The sequence below is a fragment of the Homalodisca vitripennis genome, chromosome 4 (assembly GCF_021130785.1).
Source record: "Homalodisca vitripennis isolate AUS2020 chromosome 4, UT_GWSS_2.1, whole genome shotgun sequence".
Classification (NCBI taxonomy): domain Eukaryota; kingdom Metazoa; phylum Arthropoda; class Insecta; order Hemiptera; family Cicadellidae; genus Homalodisca; species Homalodisca vitripennis.
Window position 1 is genome coordinate 160,580,888 of NC_060210.1, and position 18,003 is coordinate 160,598,890.

At 33.2% G+C, this 18,003-nt stretch overlaps 1 protein-coding gene across 9 annotated transcripts in view; it reads right to left on the reverse strand.

Moving 5' to 3' along the window:
• Window positions 1-2,460: 2,460 nt before the first annotated feature.
• LOC124360467 (monocarboxylate transporter 12) overlaps window positions 2,461-18,003 on the reverse strand; it is a 153,014-nt gene continuing 137,471 nt past the window's right edge. For all 9 annotated transcript variants that reach the window (XM_046814122.1, XM_046814129.1, XM_046814123.1 and 6 more), the window contains 4 exons: window positions 14,450-14,669; window positions 11,814-11,992; window positions 6,011-6,233; window positions 2,461-5,427 (listed from right to left, as the gene is read on the reverse strand). In XM_046814122.1, coding sequence (XP_046670078.1) covers window positions 5,000-5,427; window positions 6,011-6,233; window positions 11,814-11,992; window positions 14,450-14,669 — 1,050 coding nt within the window. In that variant the 3' untranslated portion in view covers window positions 2,461-4,999. The remainder of the gene's footprint in view (window positions 5,428-6,010; window positions 6,234-11,813; window positions 11,993-14,449; window positions 14,670-18,003) is intronic.

Genomic DNA, 18,003 nt, shown 5'->3' on the forward strand with positions numbered 1-18,003 from the left:
TCTCGACTTCTATAATATGTAACTAAAAACAAACAGTGACACACACACGTGTCTCGACATGAAATCTCAGCTGATGCACCCCACCCATCCCTCTTAAGGACTGGAGCTAAGATAGCAAAGTACTGGAGGCCAAGAAATAAGTTTGAAGAATTTGTTGACTTCAATGATGATGTAGTAATATGTGGAGATCTAACAGATGAAGATATCCTAGCTTCTGTTCAACTCTCAAATTTTCAAGATGAAGCAGATGAAGATTATGAGGAGGATGCACGGGCAGAGAGTGATCAACCTAAACTGTCAACCAAAGACACAAGAGAAGCCATTGATGTACTTAAATGTTTGTTTTTTCATGAAGAAAAATTGTTTACAAGAAAGTGTAGTGAGCAATTTAATTTATTATATTCTACGAAGTATCTTCGAGTTAGATTCCACTTTGGATATGTAACCATTCATGTAGGCAAACAATAAAAAATTGATGACTTTTTCAAGACTTCATTGCAGTTTTTTATTTTTTATGAAATGTTGATCTGTTATGTAAAATTTTCTAAAAACATGTATATAAGTGATATAATACAGTGGATAGTGTATTTTATAAATTTTTGCAGTCTATTTTTGACCTAGGCTAACATTGAAAAATACCTTCAGTGGCGTTAATGATGATTCGCATTACGGAGGGTGGCGACAAATATCGTTTTATGGAAGTTATCTCAGAGCAAGTAGAAACCTTTATAAGACGGATAATAGCAGTATTAAACCTCTTCACTAAGAATATTTCGATAAGATGTTTTTTTTCTATTGCCATAGAAATTTGTCTTATTAGGTTCGACTGTACCTCACAAAATTTGAAAGAAAGTGTTGATATATCGAGGGTTTAGAGGTAAAATCATCCAAGTCCATTTATAAATATTTTTGGGAAATGCAAAAAGAAAGATTTAATTATGAATATAAAATTATTACTTTACTTATTAAATCTTGAAACAAACATCACATATTCAAAATATATTTACTTTTGGAATGAAGACATAAGTTTTTAATACTATGTAACGTAAACATGTAAAAACATAAAAATATGTTAGGTAATTTTATGCATGGTGATTACAAAACAATAGACAGTTTAAATATTTTTTCCAGTCACATTTTGTTTTGTTTTTTAGCCATTAAAAATTAGTCTTAACGATTAATTAATCTTCTGTATTAAGCTTCTTCAAAAAAGTATTCCTCAGCAGTAGGCTCTGGTATTTCATCATAGCACTTGTCCTTGGTTGATTTCAGTGACATCATCCACTGGTGGTGTTCTTTTGGGTTCACACCAGTTTTGCATAGATTAAGGAGATCTTTCTTCATTTGGCAGCTGATTGGAAACTCTTTTGACAAAGCCTCTTTACAACACCATTCATTTGTATTTGTCCGTGCCTTGCCTAGCAGATGTCAGGTTCAGTGCCCCATCATTCCCCTCCCCACACCATTCACTGTGGACTGTGAGGATCTGTGTGAGCAATCAGTATTTGTCCGTGCCTTGCCTAGCAGATGTCAGGTTCAGTGCCCCATCATTCCCCTCCCCACACCATTCACTGTGGACTGTGAGGATCTGTGTGAGCAATCAGTATTTGTCCGTGCCTTGCCTAGTAGATGTCAGGTTCAGTGCCCCATCATTCCCCTCCCCACACCATTCACTGTGGACTGTGAGGATCTGTGTGAGCAATCAGTATTTGTCCGTGCCTTACCTAGCAGATGTCAGGTTCAGTGCCCCATCATTCCCCTCCCCACACCATTCACTGTGGACTGTGAGGATCTGTGTGAGCAATCAGTATTTGTCCGTGCCTTGCCTAGCAGATGTCAGGTTCAGTGCCCCATCATTCCCCTCCCCACACTATTCACTGCGCGACAGGACATACTCAGTGTAACAGTAGTGAGGGTTAAGAGGTTATGTCAGGTAGTTGTAGGCCTAATCAGATAGTTGAGGTAGTGCCAAGTGAGAAATTAGGAACTTCTAATATGAATAATAGTGACACTTTTGAAAACCAATGTGTAAATAGTTATAGAACTGGTGTTATAAATTGTCGTAAAAACTTTAGTGATAGCGGTTCCTTGCCAAGCTCTGCATACGAGTATGATTCTGACAAAGATCCCGAATACATTCCATCAGATGATGCATCAAACCAAAACGTAAGAAATATAAGATACCAAAATCTGCGCTAATTAATTCGTTAGATTGATTAGGAGGTGAGTTTAATTGAAGAGCACATCACACTGTGGGAAAATCTAACAATGTATATAAATAAAACCACAAATCAATCAAGTTAGATTGCAATTATACCTAAATTTTAAACAGAATTTGGGAAGGGTTCTATCGCCCTCATTCCCCCATCGCCACCCTTAGTTATGCCACCGGGATTTGTTGGCTGCAAAAAAAAACTAAAATAATACTGAAAGGTAATTAAAAATAAAAAATGTGTAGGGTCTATTAGTTATAATTTTGTTTTATTTTAGACACATACACATTTTATTGCCATAAAATTTGTTCTTAGATAAACAATACCTACAAAACTGATACAATCTGTGGATTTGATATCAAAACCCTGGTATATAATCACTTTTCTTATTCTATTTTTAGTAAATAATTTACGGACACAATTATTTTTTTATAAACCAAATTAATATTTAGTATATGTTAATGCAACTGCAATAAACACAAAGTTTCAAACATTCAAAGAATAACAAAACGTCTATGACAATGGATAATGATAAAAATAAAAGAAAGATGTAGCCAGTGCTCTTTCCTTTACATTTGTACACTAGTGTATTTACACTAGACCTAACATATAACTCCTTATACTAAGTACTTACATGGAATAATGTACAAATTATCTGCCTAATATGTACATAATGTTGTAACTCAATAAATTCACTGATCTAATTAATTATATCTTTACTCATTTAAAAAATTTGATACATGAGATCAAAGCCTAATTTTCAAACACTATATACATTTTTTAACGATAAAAATTTCCCATTTCCTTCAAAATATAAGGCTATAAGCGATATTTATTAAAATATTTTAAAAATTAATTGTAAAAAAATATATATAGATAGAAGAAATATAACAGCGGAATAATTTTGCAGGTACCAAAAATCAGAAAACGTTTTCTGATTGCACACTGTTATAAAAACTTTATTTCAATCATCACTTTTCCTTAACAATTACTACAGATAGTTTCTTAAAACTCATATTGAATGTATACTCAATTTAAATCGTAAAAGAAATTGAGACTTTTTATAACCTTGAAGAAACATGGCCGTTAAAATAACTGTGGTAACTGCATCATTTGTACACAATATTTGAAATAAACTGAAATTTATATCTACTGCTAATACACTGCTATGAACAGATTGTTCAAGCAATTTCAGGCAAGAGGCTTATTGGTTCTCAAACTAACAACACTTAAAAGTAAGCTGTGTTTGCTAGAAAAATATTTGTCAAAACATCTCTTAATTTAATCATTTGGCTTATTAGATGAAAGATCACATGCTACTACCTTACTATACATTTAACATAGTTTATTTACACATTTATTTTTACTGTAATGCAGGCATTACGCACCTATAGCAAAATAAATCTTTGTAACGACTAACGTAACTTAAAACGCAGCTAAATATAAACTATAAGTGAAACTCTAGACACATTGAACGTTAAGGTTGTATATAAACACAAAACTTAAATTAAATTGTGACTGTTAGTAGAATGTGTAAATGTTTTGTGCTCACGTAAACATAAATAATATATGCAACACTTTGATTTATTTAATTAAATAAAACTGTCATGTAAAATGGATTTCATTCTATAAATACACACATTATCAGTAAATTGTTTTAAAAGTTTAATGGCACCATCACACTTTGTTCACTCTATAACAAAATAACACTGACTGAGCTGCAAACACTTCCATGAAAAATGAGTAGATAAATGATATGGTTCACTAAATCTTACAACTTACATCAAGTAATCCACCTCACAATAATGGCCCAATGACGTAATTCTACCGTCATTAAACTTTCAGCTCACTTCAAAAAGTCAGAACATTTTGAAAAAAAAATCAAAGAACATTGATACTAATAAATATAATGATGTATCAAACAACTCTAAACAAACAGTGATATATGGATTTAAACTTTGTGTTGTGTTTCTGTAATAAAAAATACTTATATGTGCAAAATACACTGTTATGGACTTTGATTAAGAGCAGGAAAAGTAAATAACTTTGTTTTTTATTTATGATAAATTAATCAACAGTAAAGCACTTTGTACTTTGTAATGAATAACAACATAAATCATGTCACTTAAATTTTGACTGAAAGTATTCCAAGTAATTCCTGACATAATGAAGCAACTGAAAATTTGTTATATCACAGATAATCATGTTCCACAGAGTGCATCACACGCATTTACCACAAAACGTTCAAACATTATATGGCCACTTAAAAAACTGTAAAACATAATGACAATCAACAGCTCCCGTAGCTAAAATATAGAACCTGTTGGTAGGATGAGTAAAATCTAATTATAAATACAAAATATATACATAACATAAATATTCTTTTCTACTTCTGTATTTTACAGTCTTAACAATATAGCGATGATCATATGGCTTGATTTATCGTTAAATCATAAATAATTAAAAGTTAAATGTCATGCATAAAAAAATTTGAAGTAACTAATATTACTTTTACTAAACACACATAAATTTAGAGTATAAATACATATAACCCTGAAAACAAACCCAGACTTATAAACATCTGGGAATAAATAAAATTTTGAAGTATTAAAAAGGTAAAATTGTAAAAAATTAGGATTAAACATGTGTAAATCAAAGTAACAGGACTTATATCTGGACGCTGACATTATTTATATCGAAATAATATTATGTTTCCACAGAATCCTTAGATAAAATTGCTATAAGCTATAAATAAAGCTTTTCGTTTGGTTGGCTGAGCCAAGGTTTCACAAGACGGATTCTATCTGTTTGATCTCCACAGGAAGAGGTTTGGTTGGCTGAGGCCCCACAGGGCTAGGAGCCGTCTCCACTATCTCGGGGATGTTAGCCAGCTCCTCCCCTTCCCCCTCCTCCTCTTCCTCATCCTCATCGATGGGCGTGAGGGCATCACCTGGGGCAGGTGGCTCCTCTTGGGGCGAACAACTCTTGAGCAGTGGTGCCACAAAGCTGGCTATTGTCGACAGCAAGAAGAAGCCCGATGCCATGAAGAACGGGTATTTGTATGAAAGAGTGGCATCGTAGACCATCCCGGCAATCGGGGAACCGACGATGGCTGCCGCCCCACGGAACAGGATTAGGAGACCAAACGCGTTGGTCAGCTTATCCAGACCGAGCAAGTCCACCAATATAATGGAGGTCAGAGAGATGTAGGCGGCTGCAAAAACGTTTTTGTTAAAATACAACAACAACAAAATTTTTTACTACTAGGAGTTGAATAAAACATTACAGAAGCAAGAATTGTAATATTTCATAATAAAAGTTTGCAAGTAAACATTCTTGAAGTTTGCAAATTAACATTTCACACAGAAGCTGAACTACAGTTACATCATGTTTAGATTATGATGCTTTAACAAATGAACATTTACATACTGGGAGTCCAGTTACTGTAAGCTGTATCATATAACCACAATCGGATGCTTGGAAATGTAGAAAATATAGGTAGTACATAAATACAACAATACCTCACTAGCAATAATAGATAAAGTTAACCCTTACATCCCCAGAGACCACTTACTGTGATTTTGGTTCTGCAGTTTTTATCAAGCATCTACTACTAGCTACTGATAGTGTAAAGATTTATATACATCAGATATAGTATTTTTCTACACGTACATACTAGAATTGTCTATTTTTTTAACCTAAAAACCACTATTTTATTTCATGGGTCTTTATGGTTGCTATAAATTTTACGTATTGTAAATAAAATATATCTATAAAAAAATGTAGACATGACTTACATATCGCCAAGCCGAAAATTACAGCAGTGACAATATACTGAGTATAGTTAGCACACAGGGGGAAGTAGAAGACTGCAACAGTGGTAACCATCAGGCTGATGTTGTTGAGCAGCAGAGAGTTGACCCACGGGAAGTCAGCTACCCAGCCACAGAAAACTCTCCCCACTGTATTGGTGATGCCGATGATACTTAGCAGAAATGATGCAGACTGTTCCTCTATACTCTGTACAAATAACATTATTTTATCACCAGGTTGATATTGTTGAGTATCACAGAGTTGACTCAGGGGAATAGTGCAGTCATTGAAGCGAAAAATACGGTCTTACCTCCGAATTTTCTTTACTGTGAACCGATTTGCATGAAATTTTGGAATCTTACCCTTAACTTCAAAAGTGAAAATGATCTGAACTCCGCCTATTATTTTTAAGGGGTGTAAACAACTCCTTAATGGAAAAATTGACATTGAGCCATTTTATCGCTATAAAACATATCTAATAGTAAGTGGTGAAGTTGTAAAGTGTTTTCTAACACAATTACCTCATATTAAAATCATTTTAAACCCCTTGAAAATCTTACAACCCTTGCAAACAATACCTAAATTGAAAAAAATATACTTTGGTATGACATAAAAAGATGTAAGTATAGAGTAAGTAATACTTTATATTCCCTATAATAATTATCAAATTTTTAACCCCTTTCAACCCTTAAAAACTACTCCTTGATAAAAAATTAAAAAAAAGTTTTTTGATAAATTGAAAGGATTTAAATATTATTCCACACTCTCGAAAATGATTACCATATTCTTAAGCTTTTCTACCCTTAAAACCACCCCTAAATTAAAACAGTAAATATATTATATGATTACATATTTAAAAATAATTGAATTTAGAGTAAAAAAATTGCCATTTATTAAATAAAATATTTACAAATTATATAAAATTGTACTATTATTATTAAAATATAATATTATTATTCATGACTCAATGTCGGAGTCGCTGGCACATTCAACATCTTCTGGCTGAATTGGAGGGCTATTTTGGCAGTTATCTCCACTGCACATTCCACAGGTACTATTACAAAACAGACCAACTTTTCTGCATCCACAAGACGCTCCACATCCTTTTTTGCAGTTGCAAAAAATCATTTTCAGGAGTTCTTGTGGTGCAGGTGGATCTACAGACTTAAGTGGATTTAATAAACCGTCATTCAAGACCCACCCCCAATCCGTTGGATGAATGTTTTTGAATATACTGGTCACATTATAACGAATAAACGGAGCACGCACAGCTGATCACCTGGTTTTTTCATTGGCCCCTTCACTCAAATGTGTTATATATACATATAAGAACGTTGGTATGTATTCATGCCTACGTTTCCAAAATATATGAGCCATATTATCTATATATATACACATTATAATAGTTTTAGGCTTCTATTATACTGCGTACTTTCACATTGCTCCAAATATTCACACTCCGAAATTTTCAGTTACTAAGTAGAAGAAAATATGATAAGTTTTTGGACCATAACTCCTTCAATTTTCATGCTATCACAATTTATAAAAAACCATTGTAAAGGTAATTAAGAGAGCTACAACATCCTTTATTGCAATATATAGTAAAAAACCCTTTTTTAAAAAGGGTAAGGGGTAAAGGGCTTAAGAGAGGTTGTGATTGCGCTGCAATGCGCTCTTTAAATAATCAAATCTCCGTCAATTTTTGTTTGACAGAAAAAACAAAAAAAAAACCAAATTGTTTGTCAGAAAAATACCTAAACTTTTCTTCCCTACACTTTTATACGTATCTGTCGCCATTTTTGAGATATTATGAAAAAAGTTGGTTTTTTTAAATTTGAAATTTTTTTATCGTGACTTTTTTGAAAAATATGTGTCCTGAAGTAGCCAAACTGATACAATCTATCAAACTCTTCATAATAAATTTAATTCTAGGCGGAATACGATTAATTTTAATTTTGGTGGAAATGGCACTTATGAAACCCATTGATTTAAAAGAAAAAATATTAGATGCTCCTCTTATTTGAAATACAGCTCACTTATTTTACGTGAAAAAGACATTTAATAGTGCTCACTTTAAAGCTTATTTCAAGCACTATAAAACCCTTTTTTATTAGAATGCCTAAAATGCATCTGCTCGCCGCTAGATGGCATTGACCACATCGATTAAATTTCAGACCAAATAAAAAACGGTTTTGATCTTTAATATCTAGCTTAATATTGCACTTAGAATACTGTATAAAAAACCAAACTGTTCATTTTTTTACCTGCTACAATTTTGTTCTTTATAAAATTTTCGATAAACGTATATTTTTGGAGATATTTGCAAAAAACTGATGAAAAACGTGAAAAAATTGTGAATTTTCAATTGTCAATAACTTGAAAAGTATTGGATTTTTCAAAAAACTTTATAGATGATTTTTTGCTTAAAATTAGGCCTTCCATCGATATCCGAGGTTATTTAGAAAAAAATTCACCCCCGAGAAGGGGTGGCAACCACCCCCAGGGTGGTTGCGGAGTTCAAATCATTTTCACTTTTGAAGTTAAGGGTAAGATGATCCTAATTCCAAAATTGTATGCAATTCGGTTCACAGTAAAAAAATTCGGAGTAATAATGCTTCAATGACTGCACTAGAAGTCAACTACACAGCCACAGAAAACTCTCTCCAATATATTGGTGATGCAGATGAAACTTAGCAGAAATGATGCAGACTGTTCCTCTATATTCTGTACACATAACATTATTTAATCACCAGGTTTATATTGTTGAGTAGCAGAGAGTCGACTCAGGGGAAGTCAACTACACAGCCACAGTAAACTCTTCCCACTGTATTGGTGATGCCGATGATGCTCAGCATACAGAAATGATGCAGACTGTTCCTCTATATTCTGTACACATAACGTTATTTAATCACCAGGTTTATATTGTTGAGTAGCAGAGAGTTAATCCAAGGGAAATCAGCTACACAGCCACACAATCCTTAAACAATATGTTAATACAGATATTGTGTCATAAAATGACAAAAAATGCTTCTGACTAGTTAGTTGAATAACTGTATTTATAAAGCCCCAGGATCTATGCTTGTGCACTCTGCGATGGCGGTTGCCTTGCAATAGTGGTGCCAGGTCGGGCATGGCCAGTCTCGACTGGTTTATCTAGAATCGTACCACACATATACTTTTACATTGACTGGGGCTCCCAATCCCACGATATTGCTTAAAGGGTGCATGGCGCAGGGGTAGTGCATTACCAATGGAATCCTTGGGAGTTTGGCACCTCCCAAGGATAAATAGCCTTACGTGGTCATGCAGGCTGACCGGGTGGAACAGTTATTTCCTCAGTACTTGTAGGACCTTTTATGGATCCTGAAATCAAAATCCCAATAGATCTTGATCTGGGAAGACTATAGCAAGCAGTTTGGCTTTGGGTGTCTCTACCTTTGCCATGCTCAACTACCATCAACGAAAATTCAGCAATTGGTGGTGTTGATGTGAAGGTTGAGTAGACCAACTGAGGACACGAGGTGTGGCGACTGATCATGGGAATCACAATACTTCAGTCCAATCAACAGCACAGTAAAGCAGCTTCAGTTGCCCTGATACAAGGAACCCTGGATTGTAAGGGTAAAGTATTAGGGCTTTCCATGACAAAAGGGGTTTAAATTGTTACCGCTCATGTTAATAATGCCAGAGCTTGTATTGGTCTAAACAACAAAGTGAACAGCATTCCTGTTCTGGAATTTTGTTCCAGAGATCTTTCCACCATTAGGCTGATTGGAACTGGCTTTGGACAAACCCAGATATTTCATCATCAAGTTTTCATATAGTGAGGCGTGGGGTAACACCAACAGAAACAACAGAGGTAAGTTGCTTTTGAAGTATATAATGTTCCATAATCTAATGACTGCAAACGTGGGTAATATTCCTACATTTCACATGCGAAGGTGATAGATGTGACCATGATGAAGCAGGGTATGGTTAATTGGATACATGGTTGTCATGTGTCTGATGAGCCTTCCCTCTCCGATTATGCTCACATCTGCTTTACAATCAGAGACTTGGTACTTGAAAAAGTTCAGTATAGGAATCCGAGAAACACAGACTGGGTGTCATAAAAGAAAAACCTAAGGGTATAACTGGAAATCGATGGTAGTTACCTGGAAACAGATTCACAGTACAGTGCAGCTGGACAAATCTGCCAATAGTGTGACTCCGGCGATTGTGGGTGCATTTGATCTTAGTTGTGTTGTCATTAACAGGAGATCCAAAGTAGCCTGGTGGAGCTCTGAACTGGCCTCTTTGAGGAAGAGTGTCAGGGTTTATTCAGGAGAGCAAAAAACTTGGGGTACTTAGGAGACTTACCACGATGCTCTTGCACTGCACAAGCGCAAGGTTCGTGTGGCTAAGAGACTAGCCTGGAAGATCCTGCACTAACATTGATAGTGTGCAAGGGTTCACAGGCTATTAGCAAAAAATCCCATCTCGCCACTTGGTGGTCTCAAGGACCATCAAGGTAGATATATTACTGAACTGAGGAAGTTCTAAAAGTTATGATGAGAATACACTTTCTGGACTGTATCATTTATGCTCATCAATCAATCACTCAGCTGTAGAGGGAGAACTATGGGGTGCGTCACACACTCACAATGGAGTTTGGCGTGTCATGTAATAACCTTTCAAGGAGGTTTTGAGTGGGTAATTAACTTGTTAGTCCTTATAAAGCTCCTGAGAGAGACTGAGTGAAACCGATTTCCTTGCAGCGGGGGTTGGATATTCTCCTAAACTGGCTGTGCAGGATTTCAGGGCTTCTGTGGCCCTCAAGTACATTCCTCTGGCCTGGAAAGTGTCCAGGGTGGTGTTATACCGAAGCAAGGGAGGTCAAGCCTGGACTGGTCTAAATCCTTTACGCCAATATGTCTGTCCTCCTTTCTTCTAAAATCCCTGGAGAAGATGATTACTAGGTTTGTATGGGAGGGATCTCTCTTGTAGCACCCTCTACATCCAAATCAGCATGCTTATACTCGAGGAAGACAATGGGACCCAGCCCTGCATCAATTGGTATGCAGGATTGAAAAGGCACTGGCAGCAAAAGAAGTAGCCACAGGTGTCTTTCAGGACATTGAAGGAGCTTTTGAAAATACAGGTACTCAGGCAATTGGTAATGTGGTGTTGAGACGTGGTATTGATGGTCAAATATATAACTAGTTAACCCTACACACGGATAGGGTGGTTACTACCACTCTTATGGGAGCGAGCATCAGTGGACAACCTGCTCTTGTCTTTGAATAGTAGTGGTGTCTTTGTACAGGAGTATGACATTGTGATTCTTGTGAGTGGCAAGTTCAACACAACCAATAAATTTTCAATCTCTTCAATGTATAGTTTACTGTTTTCATAAACATGTGATACACAATAGCAATAAGTTTATAGTTATATAAAGTATATATTAGTACAACACATGAACTTGATGAAAAAGTAAAAAGAGCAAAAGTTCTTTATTGGCAGTAAAAGAAGAATTTCGGATGCTTGCCTTTGTTATGTTATAAAAAAAAGTACAATACCTAAGTGCAACGGGATGAAAAAGTCTAGATACATTGTTTTTGAAAAAGTTGTAGCATGGACACTCAAAGAAGACTGACACTATAGGAAAGGCTAACAAAATTGTTAAAGATTTATGCTATACAAACTACTACTACTAAACATATTTCATTATATGTAAAATGTGATCAATGGCAATAAAAATTATGATTATGATATGATTACTTGCCTGTAGAAAAAAATTATACTTACACCCTCCTTGATGGCACATTCAACCAGGTACACGAATGGAACGTACAAGCCTGCCATACCAAACACGTTGCTGATGCCAATGAACAAAAACACAGGGTTCTTGAGCAAACTGTAGTCCAGCATGGAGGCCAATACTCCCTTGATTGAGTCTGGTAGAGTGAGGCAGGGGCAGAGCTCCGCTACACACCAACACATAAGCTTTTACTACCCTTTATTTATAGTGCTTGATAAAAATTTCATTGTATTTTGTACCGAGAACAAATAAACGTCTACACAGATGGTGATGAAAGAAAAGAATCTGAAAAAATTGAGAAATATAACCTTGTGTAATTTTGTGTACAGTTGTGTGTTATTGAATTTATACACTCATTTTTAAACTTTATACTGGATATTGATTATTAATTACGCTTTATGCATAATGAACAAATTACCTATTCTGTATGTTAATCCTAAGAGAAACAATCAACATAGCCTGTTTATCAACATATGCATTTTTGAAGACAAAACATTCTGTCAATGTACACTTACACTCAAAAATTTTATGTTATAAGCCAACATGAAACATAATAATCTTATAAGCCTCACGAGAGTTGAGAGCCTGTTTATGTTTTCATACATAAAATTTCAAGATTCAAAAATTCAAGATAACTATATCAATAAACAGCAGGAAACAGAGAAATTAAGATTTAAATTGAAATTCTCGCCTTTCATATAAAGCTAATACTTTAAGGTCCTACTTCATTGTTTCCAGTAGACTCTAATGATTTTGGAAAAAGAAATTCACAAAAATATATTGAGTATTTTTTTTACTGAAAATATTTTGTGTCTCCTGCAACATATTCATTCATTCATCTCTGTTCCTAGACTTCTCACATTTTCTAATAACTCAAATAAATATTATTTTTTAGGATAAGATGTCTATCCTGTGGCATTTGTTAATTATTTCCATTTATGTAATACAGGGTTCTGGGCTGTAATGGTTACAAACTTAAAACCCATTTTAATGCAAAAAACAAATTAATAAGTTATAATTGGAAATATAATTCCTTGGCGAATGAAATTTGCACATTTTAGTTTTATTGGAATGAAAAAAATTATATTCTGAGGTAAATTTAGTAGTAGTATTGTACATATCTTTACTAAACCAAATCATCATTAATCATTAGGATTATTTGGTTCAATCTTTAAAAAATGTAAACTTTCCATAATATAATCTAGTTTTAAAAGGGATTTCAATTAAATGCTATTAATTAACGTGACTTCAGTCAAATATAATTGGCAAGACTAAACCACAATATAGTCAACAATTTAATTGGTTGTAGCGTTTTTAAAAGCTAAATTGATTTATTTTTTTATTAAAACTTAAATTAAATAAAAATTATGGGATCGAAATATTGGGACTTAATTTTAGATTAGATTGTGAAATGTCAGGGTAAAAACGAACATGTAATCCTTTGGCAAGTTAGTACTGGTAGTTTTAAATTGTTAGGAAGGCAGGTTGACTGCCTTGAATTGATTAGAACTTGTCTTGTTGCGAGTATTGTTCTCCTGGTTTGATACAGCTGGACAAGTGAGAGAGCACCACAGATGTCCTGCAAAGTTGATTGGAAAGGGAAGTATTTAAGCGCCCGCTCATAATTTTCGCCCTTCTTTTGGTTTTTTTTTCGTGAGTAAAGTTGATTGCAGTGCGCTGTATTTCTTAAATATTTTCCGCGAGTGATTTTGAGGTAAGCACCAAATTTATTGTACGTTTTATTGAAATAGTCATCCTGATCTGATTTTAAATTAATTCTGTTGTCTTTTTTATAGGAAAAAATTAAATTCAAAGAAACTACAGAGCATTCTGAATAACTTATTCTCGAAGAACAATAGAGCATAATAGAATCATACAAGTTACATTTGGTTCATGCTTGCAAGAGAAGTGAATTAAAATTGAACTTTGTTTATACTTTAATTGAGATTAGGAAAAGTAGTAATTTATTAATATTTAACTGGAACTGTTTTATTGTGAATTATTAATTGAAAATTAATTGAACTTTAATAATTGTTAGAGAGAGAGTTGTAATCTGAATTGCAGAGACTTGAAAGTTAAGGTTCAAATACTGTAAAGAGAAGTTTAAATTTTTATTTTGAATTTTGAGTGAACTTAGAAGTGAACATTTTTATTTTAGTTATTTCCAAGTGGTGTTTAATTTTTATTTTAACACTTTATTATTTTATTTTAGAAGAGAGCCCTGATTTTTATTTTGATATATTTGATTAATATTTTTATTTCTTGCCAAAGGAATTTTTAAATTTACTAAACGGTTTGTCAATTCTTTGTGGAAAATAGAGTGATAAAAAATTCTGAAACGTTGAACTTATTAATTTGCCATTTAAAAATAAATCTATTGTTTTTATTTAGAACTGTGATTTTTATTTTAGACAAACCAGATAATATTTAATAGTTAACAAATTTAGTAATACATTGTACTTAATATTCACTAGGATCTTTACTAATCAAAAAATATTTTATATCGTCTTGGATGTATTATTTATGATTTAAATATTAATACTCTGGAATATTAATATCAACAATCCAAGTTGTTATATTGGTACAAAGGTACCTCAACTTTAATACAAAGGAAAAAACTCACGAGAAGCTTTCTCGACATCATTGACACGGTTGGTGCTGTACTGGGGTAGGGAGAGCACACTCTGGCGGTATCCAGCTAGAGAGCGCTGGGACTGATACTCTGGCAAGTTCACAACTGAACCCGAGTAAAAGATGTCCTTGCGAGACATCGGTCGCACCAGCTCCTTGCGTGTTTGAATACTGAGGCGGGACATTGTGAAGTTGACACTCTCGTTGTCCATCTATAAACATTGTGAGTTTACAAACTACACTGAAGGAAACAATTATTAATAAGTTCTATTTGATGACAGAGAAATTCATAACACAACAACAAAAAAGGTTTGCTATTAAATTTGTAAATCTAACTAAAATCAACAATTATATTTTGTGAATGATTTTTGTTGTTGAGACTATTAGGTTTCATTATAAAAAAACTTACAATATCCATTGCTGAAACAAATATTACAAACAGGTAAAAAACTAAAAAAAGTAATCAATTTTAGAGGGCATTCATTGTTACTTAAAATAAAAATCGTTAAAGATTATGAGGAAAAGCAAGTAAAACCGTTAAAAACATGTTAACCAAAGTTGTACACCTCCATCGAAATTTCCTGTTACTAACCATAATATCCTAGAAATGTGTTGTAAGATTCATAAACTCTGATCATGAGTGAATATGACGACTATCGCACTACTGTCTAATATTCACTTAAGTTATGAAAACTAAAGTTTATGCAATCATATACAAACTTCAACCATTTATTCAAATGAACCCTAACCTACCAATTAACCACAGAACTGATGCAAAGAGAAAGAAAGCAGTCAGCACATGACTTTAAACCATCTAAACACATCGAAAACCACATTCATAAATGAAGACTGGGAATACACATATAAGGCTAATTGAGCGGAAAATGGAAAGACTTTTATTAAAATAATTACTTATACAGTACTATATAATACGTTGATTTACTGACAATGAGATAAGAACCTCATGAAAATTTACTAAAAAACGTTTTAAAAATGTGAATTTACAGAAAAAGGAGCAGGAAAATTCAAAATAAATCCAAAATAACTGTGAGATAAAAAATTATGAAAGAAAGATACAATCAAATATTATAGCAAATGCTGAGAGTAATAATCTATAGCACTAAAGCAAATTGTTAAAAATAAAAGGAAAATGAAATCTGTAAAATTGCAACAACCTCTATTACATATAGATGCAAAACACCACTGTACTCTTATTTAGTACACAAACATAAAACAGAAAACATCATGGCCTGTCTATCATTCACAAATGAAACAGAACTTGAAATCAATATGAATCTCACACCTAAAACTTTGTACTAAGACACTAGGCTGGAAGTGATTTATTTCTACAAGAATAGTTAAATATTGCAAAATTTGTTAATCCCACCTTAGATAAAAATACTTAACAATTATTAACTAACAAGGATTCGGTTGTCCTTTTTTCCTAAAAAAAGTATACCATAATCTTAAAATAAGAAGCTGAGCAGTTGCATTAACTACAGACTCATTTCCCTGATTAACGATTTTCAAGGGTTTTTGAAAATGTCTTGATAAAAGACTAATCAACTATTGCAAATACCACAGCTTAAAAATGTTTTGTCACTAAACCGAGGTTTTTATATTTTTAATGAATATTTTGTTATCTTGTCCTCCTTATGTTCAAAATTGATTAGACAAATTCAAAACAATTTTTCATTAGTCTCAGACACATTTGAAATATTTATAACTCATAAACTTTTACAATAGCTAGCTCAAAATGTAATAGTTTCAATTATTTAAGATATATTTTCAGATGTTCATAAAAGTTCACTAGTATTTAAAGTTAAATAATTTTGAAAATAATATATCCACTTTGCACTAATAAACGTGATGCAGTGTATTAAACTAAATACTTTATTTAAAAGCAAAATAAATAATTTAGTATGGAGCGACATATCTTTAAGCATATGAAGTGCAAACTTGTTTATACGGACGGATTCATTTATTTATCCACATCGGTTTTACATAGTTAATTAGAAATGTCATAGCATGCCTACAAGAGATTAATAATTGTAAATTTAGAAGATGTAAATGATTGAATTCAGACCAAAATTAGCATTGGTGCGATGATTGATGTAAAAATTGTATCAGCAGCTTGTTCTTCATCGATAACAGTGGACAGTGAAAATGAAGAATGCTAGTGAAAAATCGGAAGGTGTCATTACTCAGCCATTCTGACGCCATGACACGGCTAGACCAGCTGACGGTTTATTTTGAATGACAGTCCAACATTTCATCAGCAGAAATAATGAACTTGAAATATTTGCGTAATTGAATTTCCCACAAACAGTGTACCAAAATTGAACAATTGTAAGTTTTTGTTGATGAGACATTAAACAAAATTTCTTTTTATTTGTTACTTTATCTGTTTCTATATAATTAGTATCTATAAAAGAAAATAATAAATTGGCATTCTATAAATGTTATAATTGTAACAAAAACATTTATTATCTGTAATCTATTCTATTTATACAGTATTCTCAGATTATCAGGATTTTTTGTCTCGATCACTTATAGTCCCAATTAATCGGGATGAACAAGGTCACAAGGTCGTACTATATATTGAAATCTTAGACTATTATACCAATCCGGAGCTGAGAATTTTAAACCAGTAAGAGACTTTGGAAGGATTTGAGATGTGTGGAGTGCCAAAGTGCCCGCACTGCTGTCTTAGAGTGTCCGACATGTGTTCCACAAGTATGTATGACAGAAAACTGATAGTAAAGTATATTTTTAAATGTACCAAGTTTTATTGCTTTATCTGTAACTGTTTAGAAAGTATTAAACTGGTATGCGCTTTGTGAACACCCTGTTACTGGTGATACAACCTTACACTTGCTGAAAATTCAATCAACAACTTGGCCTTATATTCATATGTAGAAATATATATGGACTACCAATTTTGCCATGAGATATCACAGTAAACAGTACTACAAAAACTGAACAGCTATTCCTTGTAGAAAAGTCTGAGGCTAAAGTGGAAAATCAAGCAAAAATTTCTTAGCATAGCTTTCGATAATAGCACAGTACATACCTTGAATTAAATATATTAGTGTACTACTCTAAGATCTTTGTCTATGCCTACAAGTATTAAAATAAAGGATGTATCAGTGATGATGTTCCACACAAATTGCCTTTCATGCATTGTTTAAAACCCAAATTTGATAAGCAATGTAATCTGGGAATGCACTTTAGCAGGATATTTAAATCATGCTGTTTTTCTGCAAAAAAAGATAATTCCAGTACAACTTGTCCCAAGAAGTATATTCATACACTTTTATCTTACTTAAAAATGATGACTGTCACTTGTCTCAGGAAAGCTATTTTTCTATGACTCATTAACTACCACAGCAATGTCAAGACATACATCCAAGTGAGTTGTTATTAAATTGTTAAAAAAACAAAACCACATGTAGAAAATAGATTTTATGCATTCTTACCAGCTAAAACAGAATTTGGCATTACAGTTGGCCCTGTCAGGTGTTATTTAAAAAGTTGAAAAAAAAA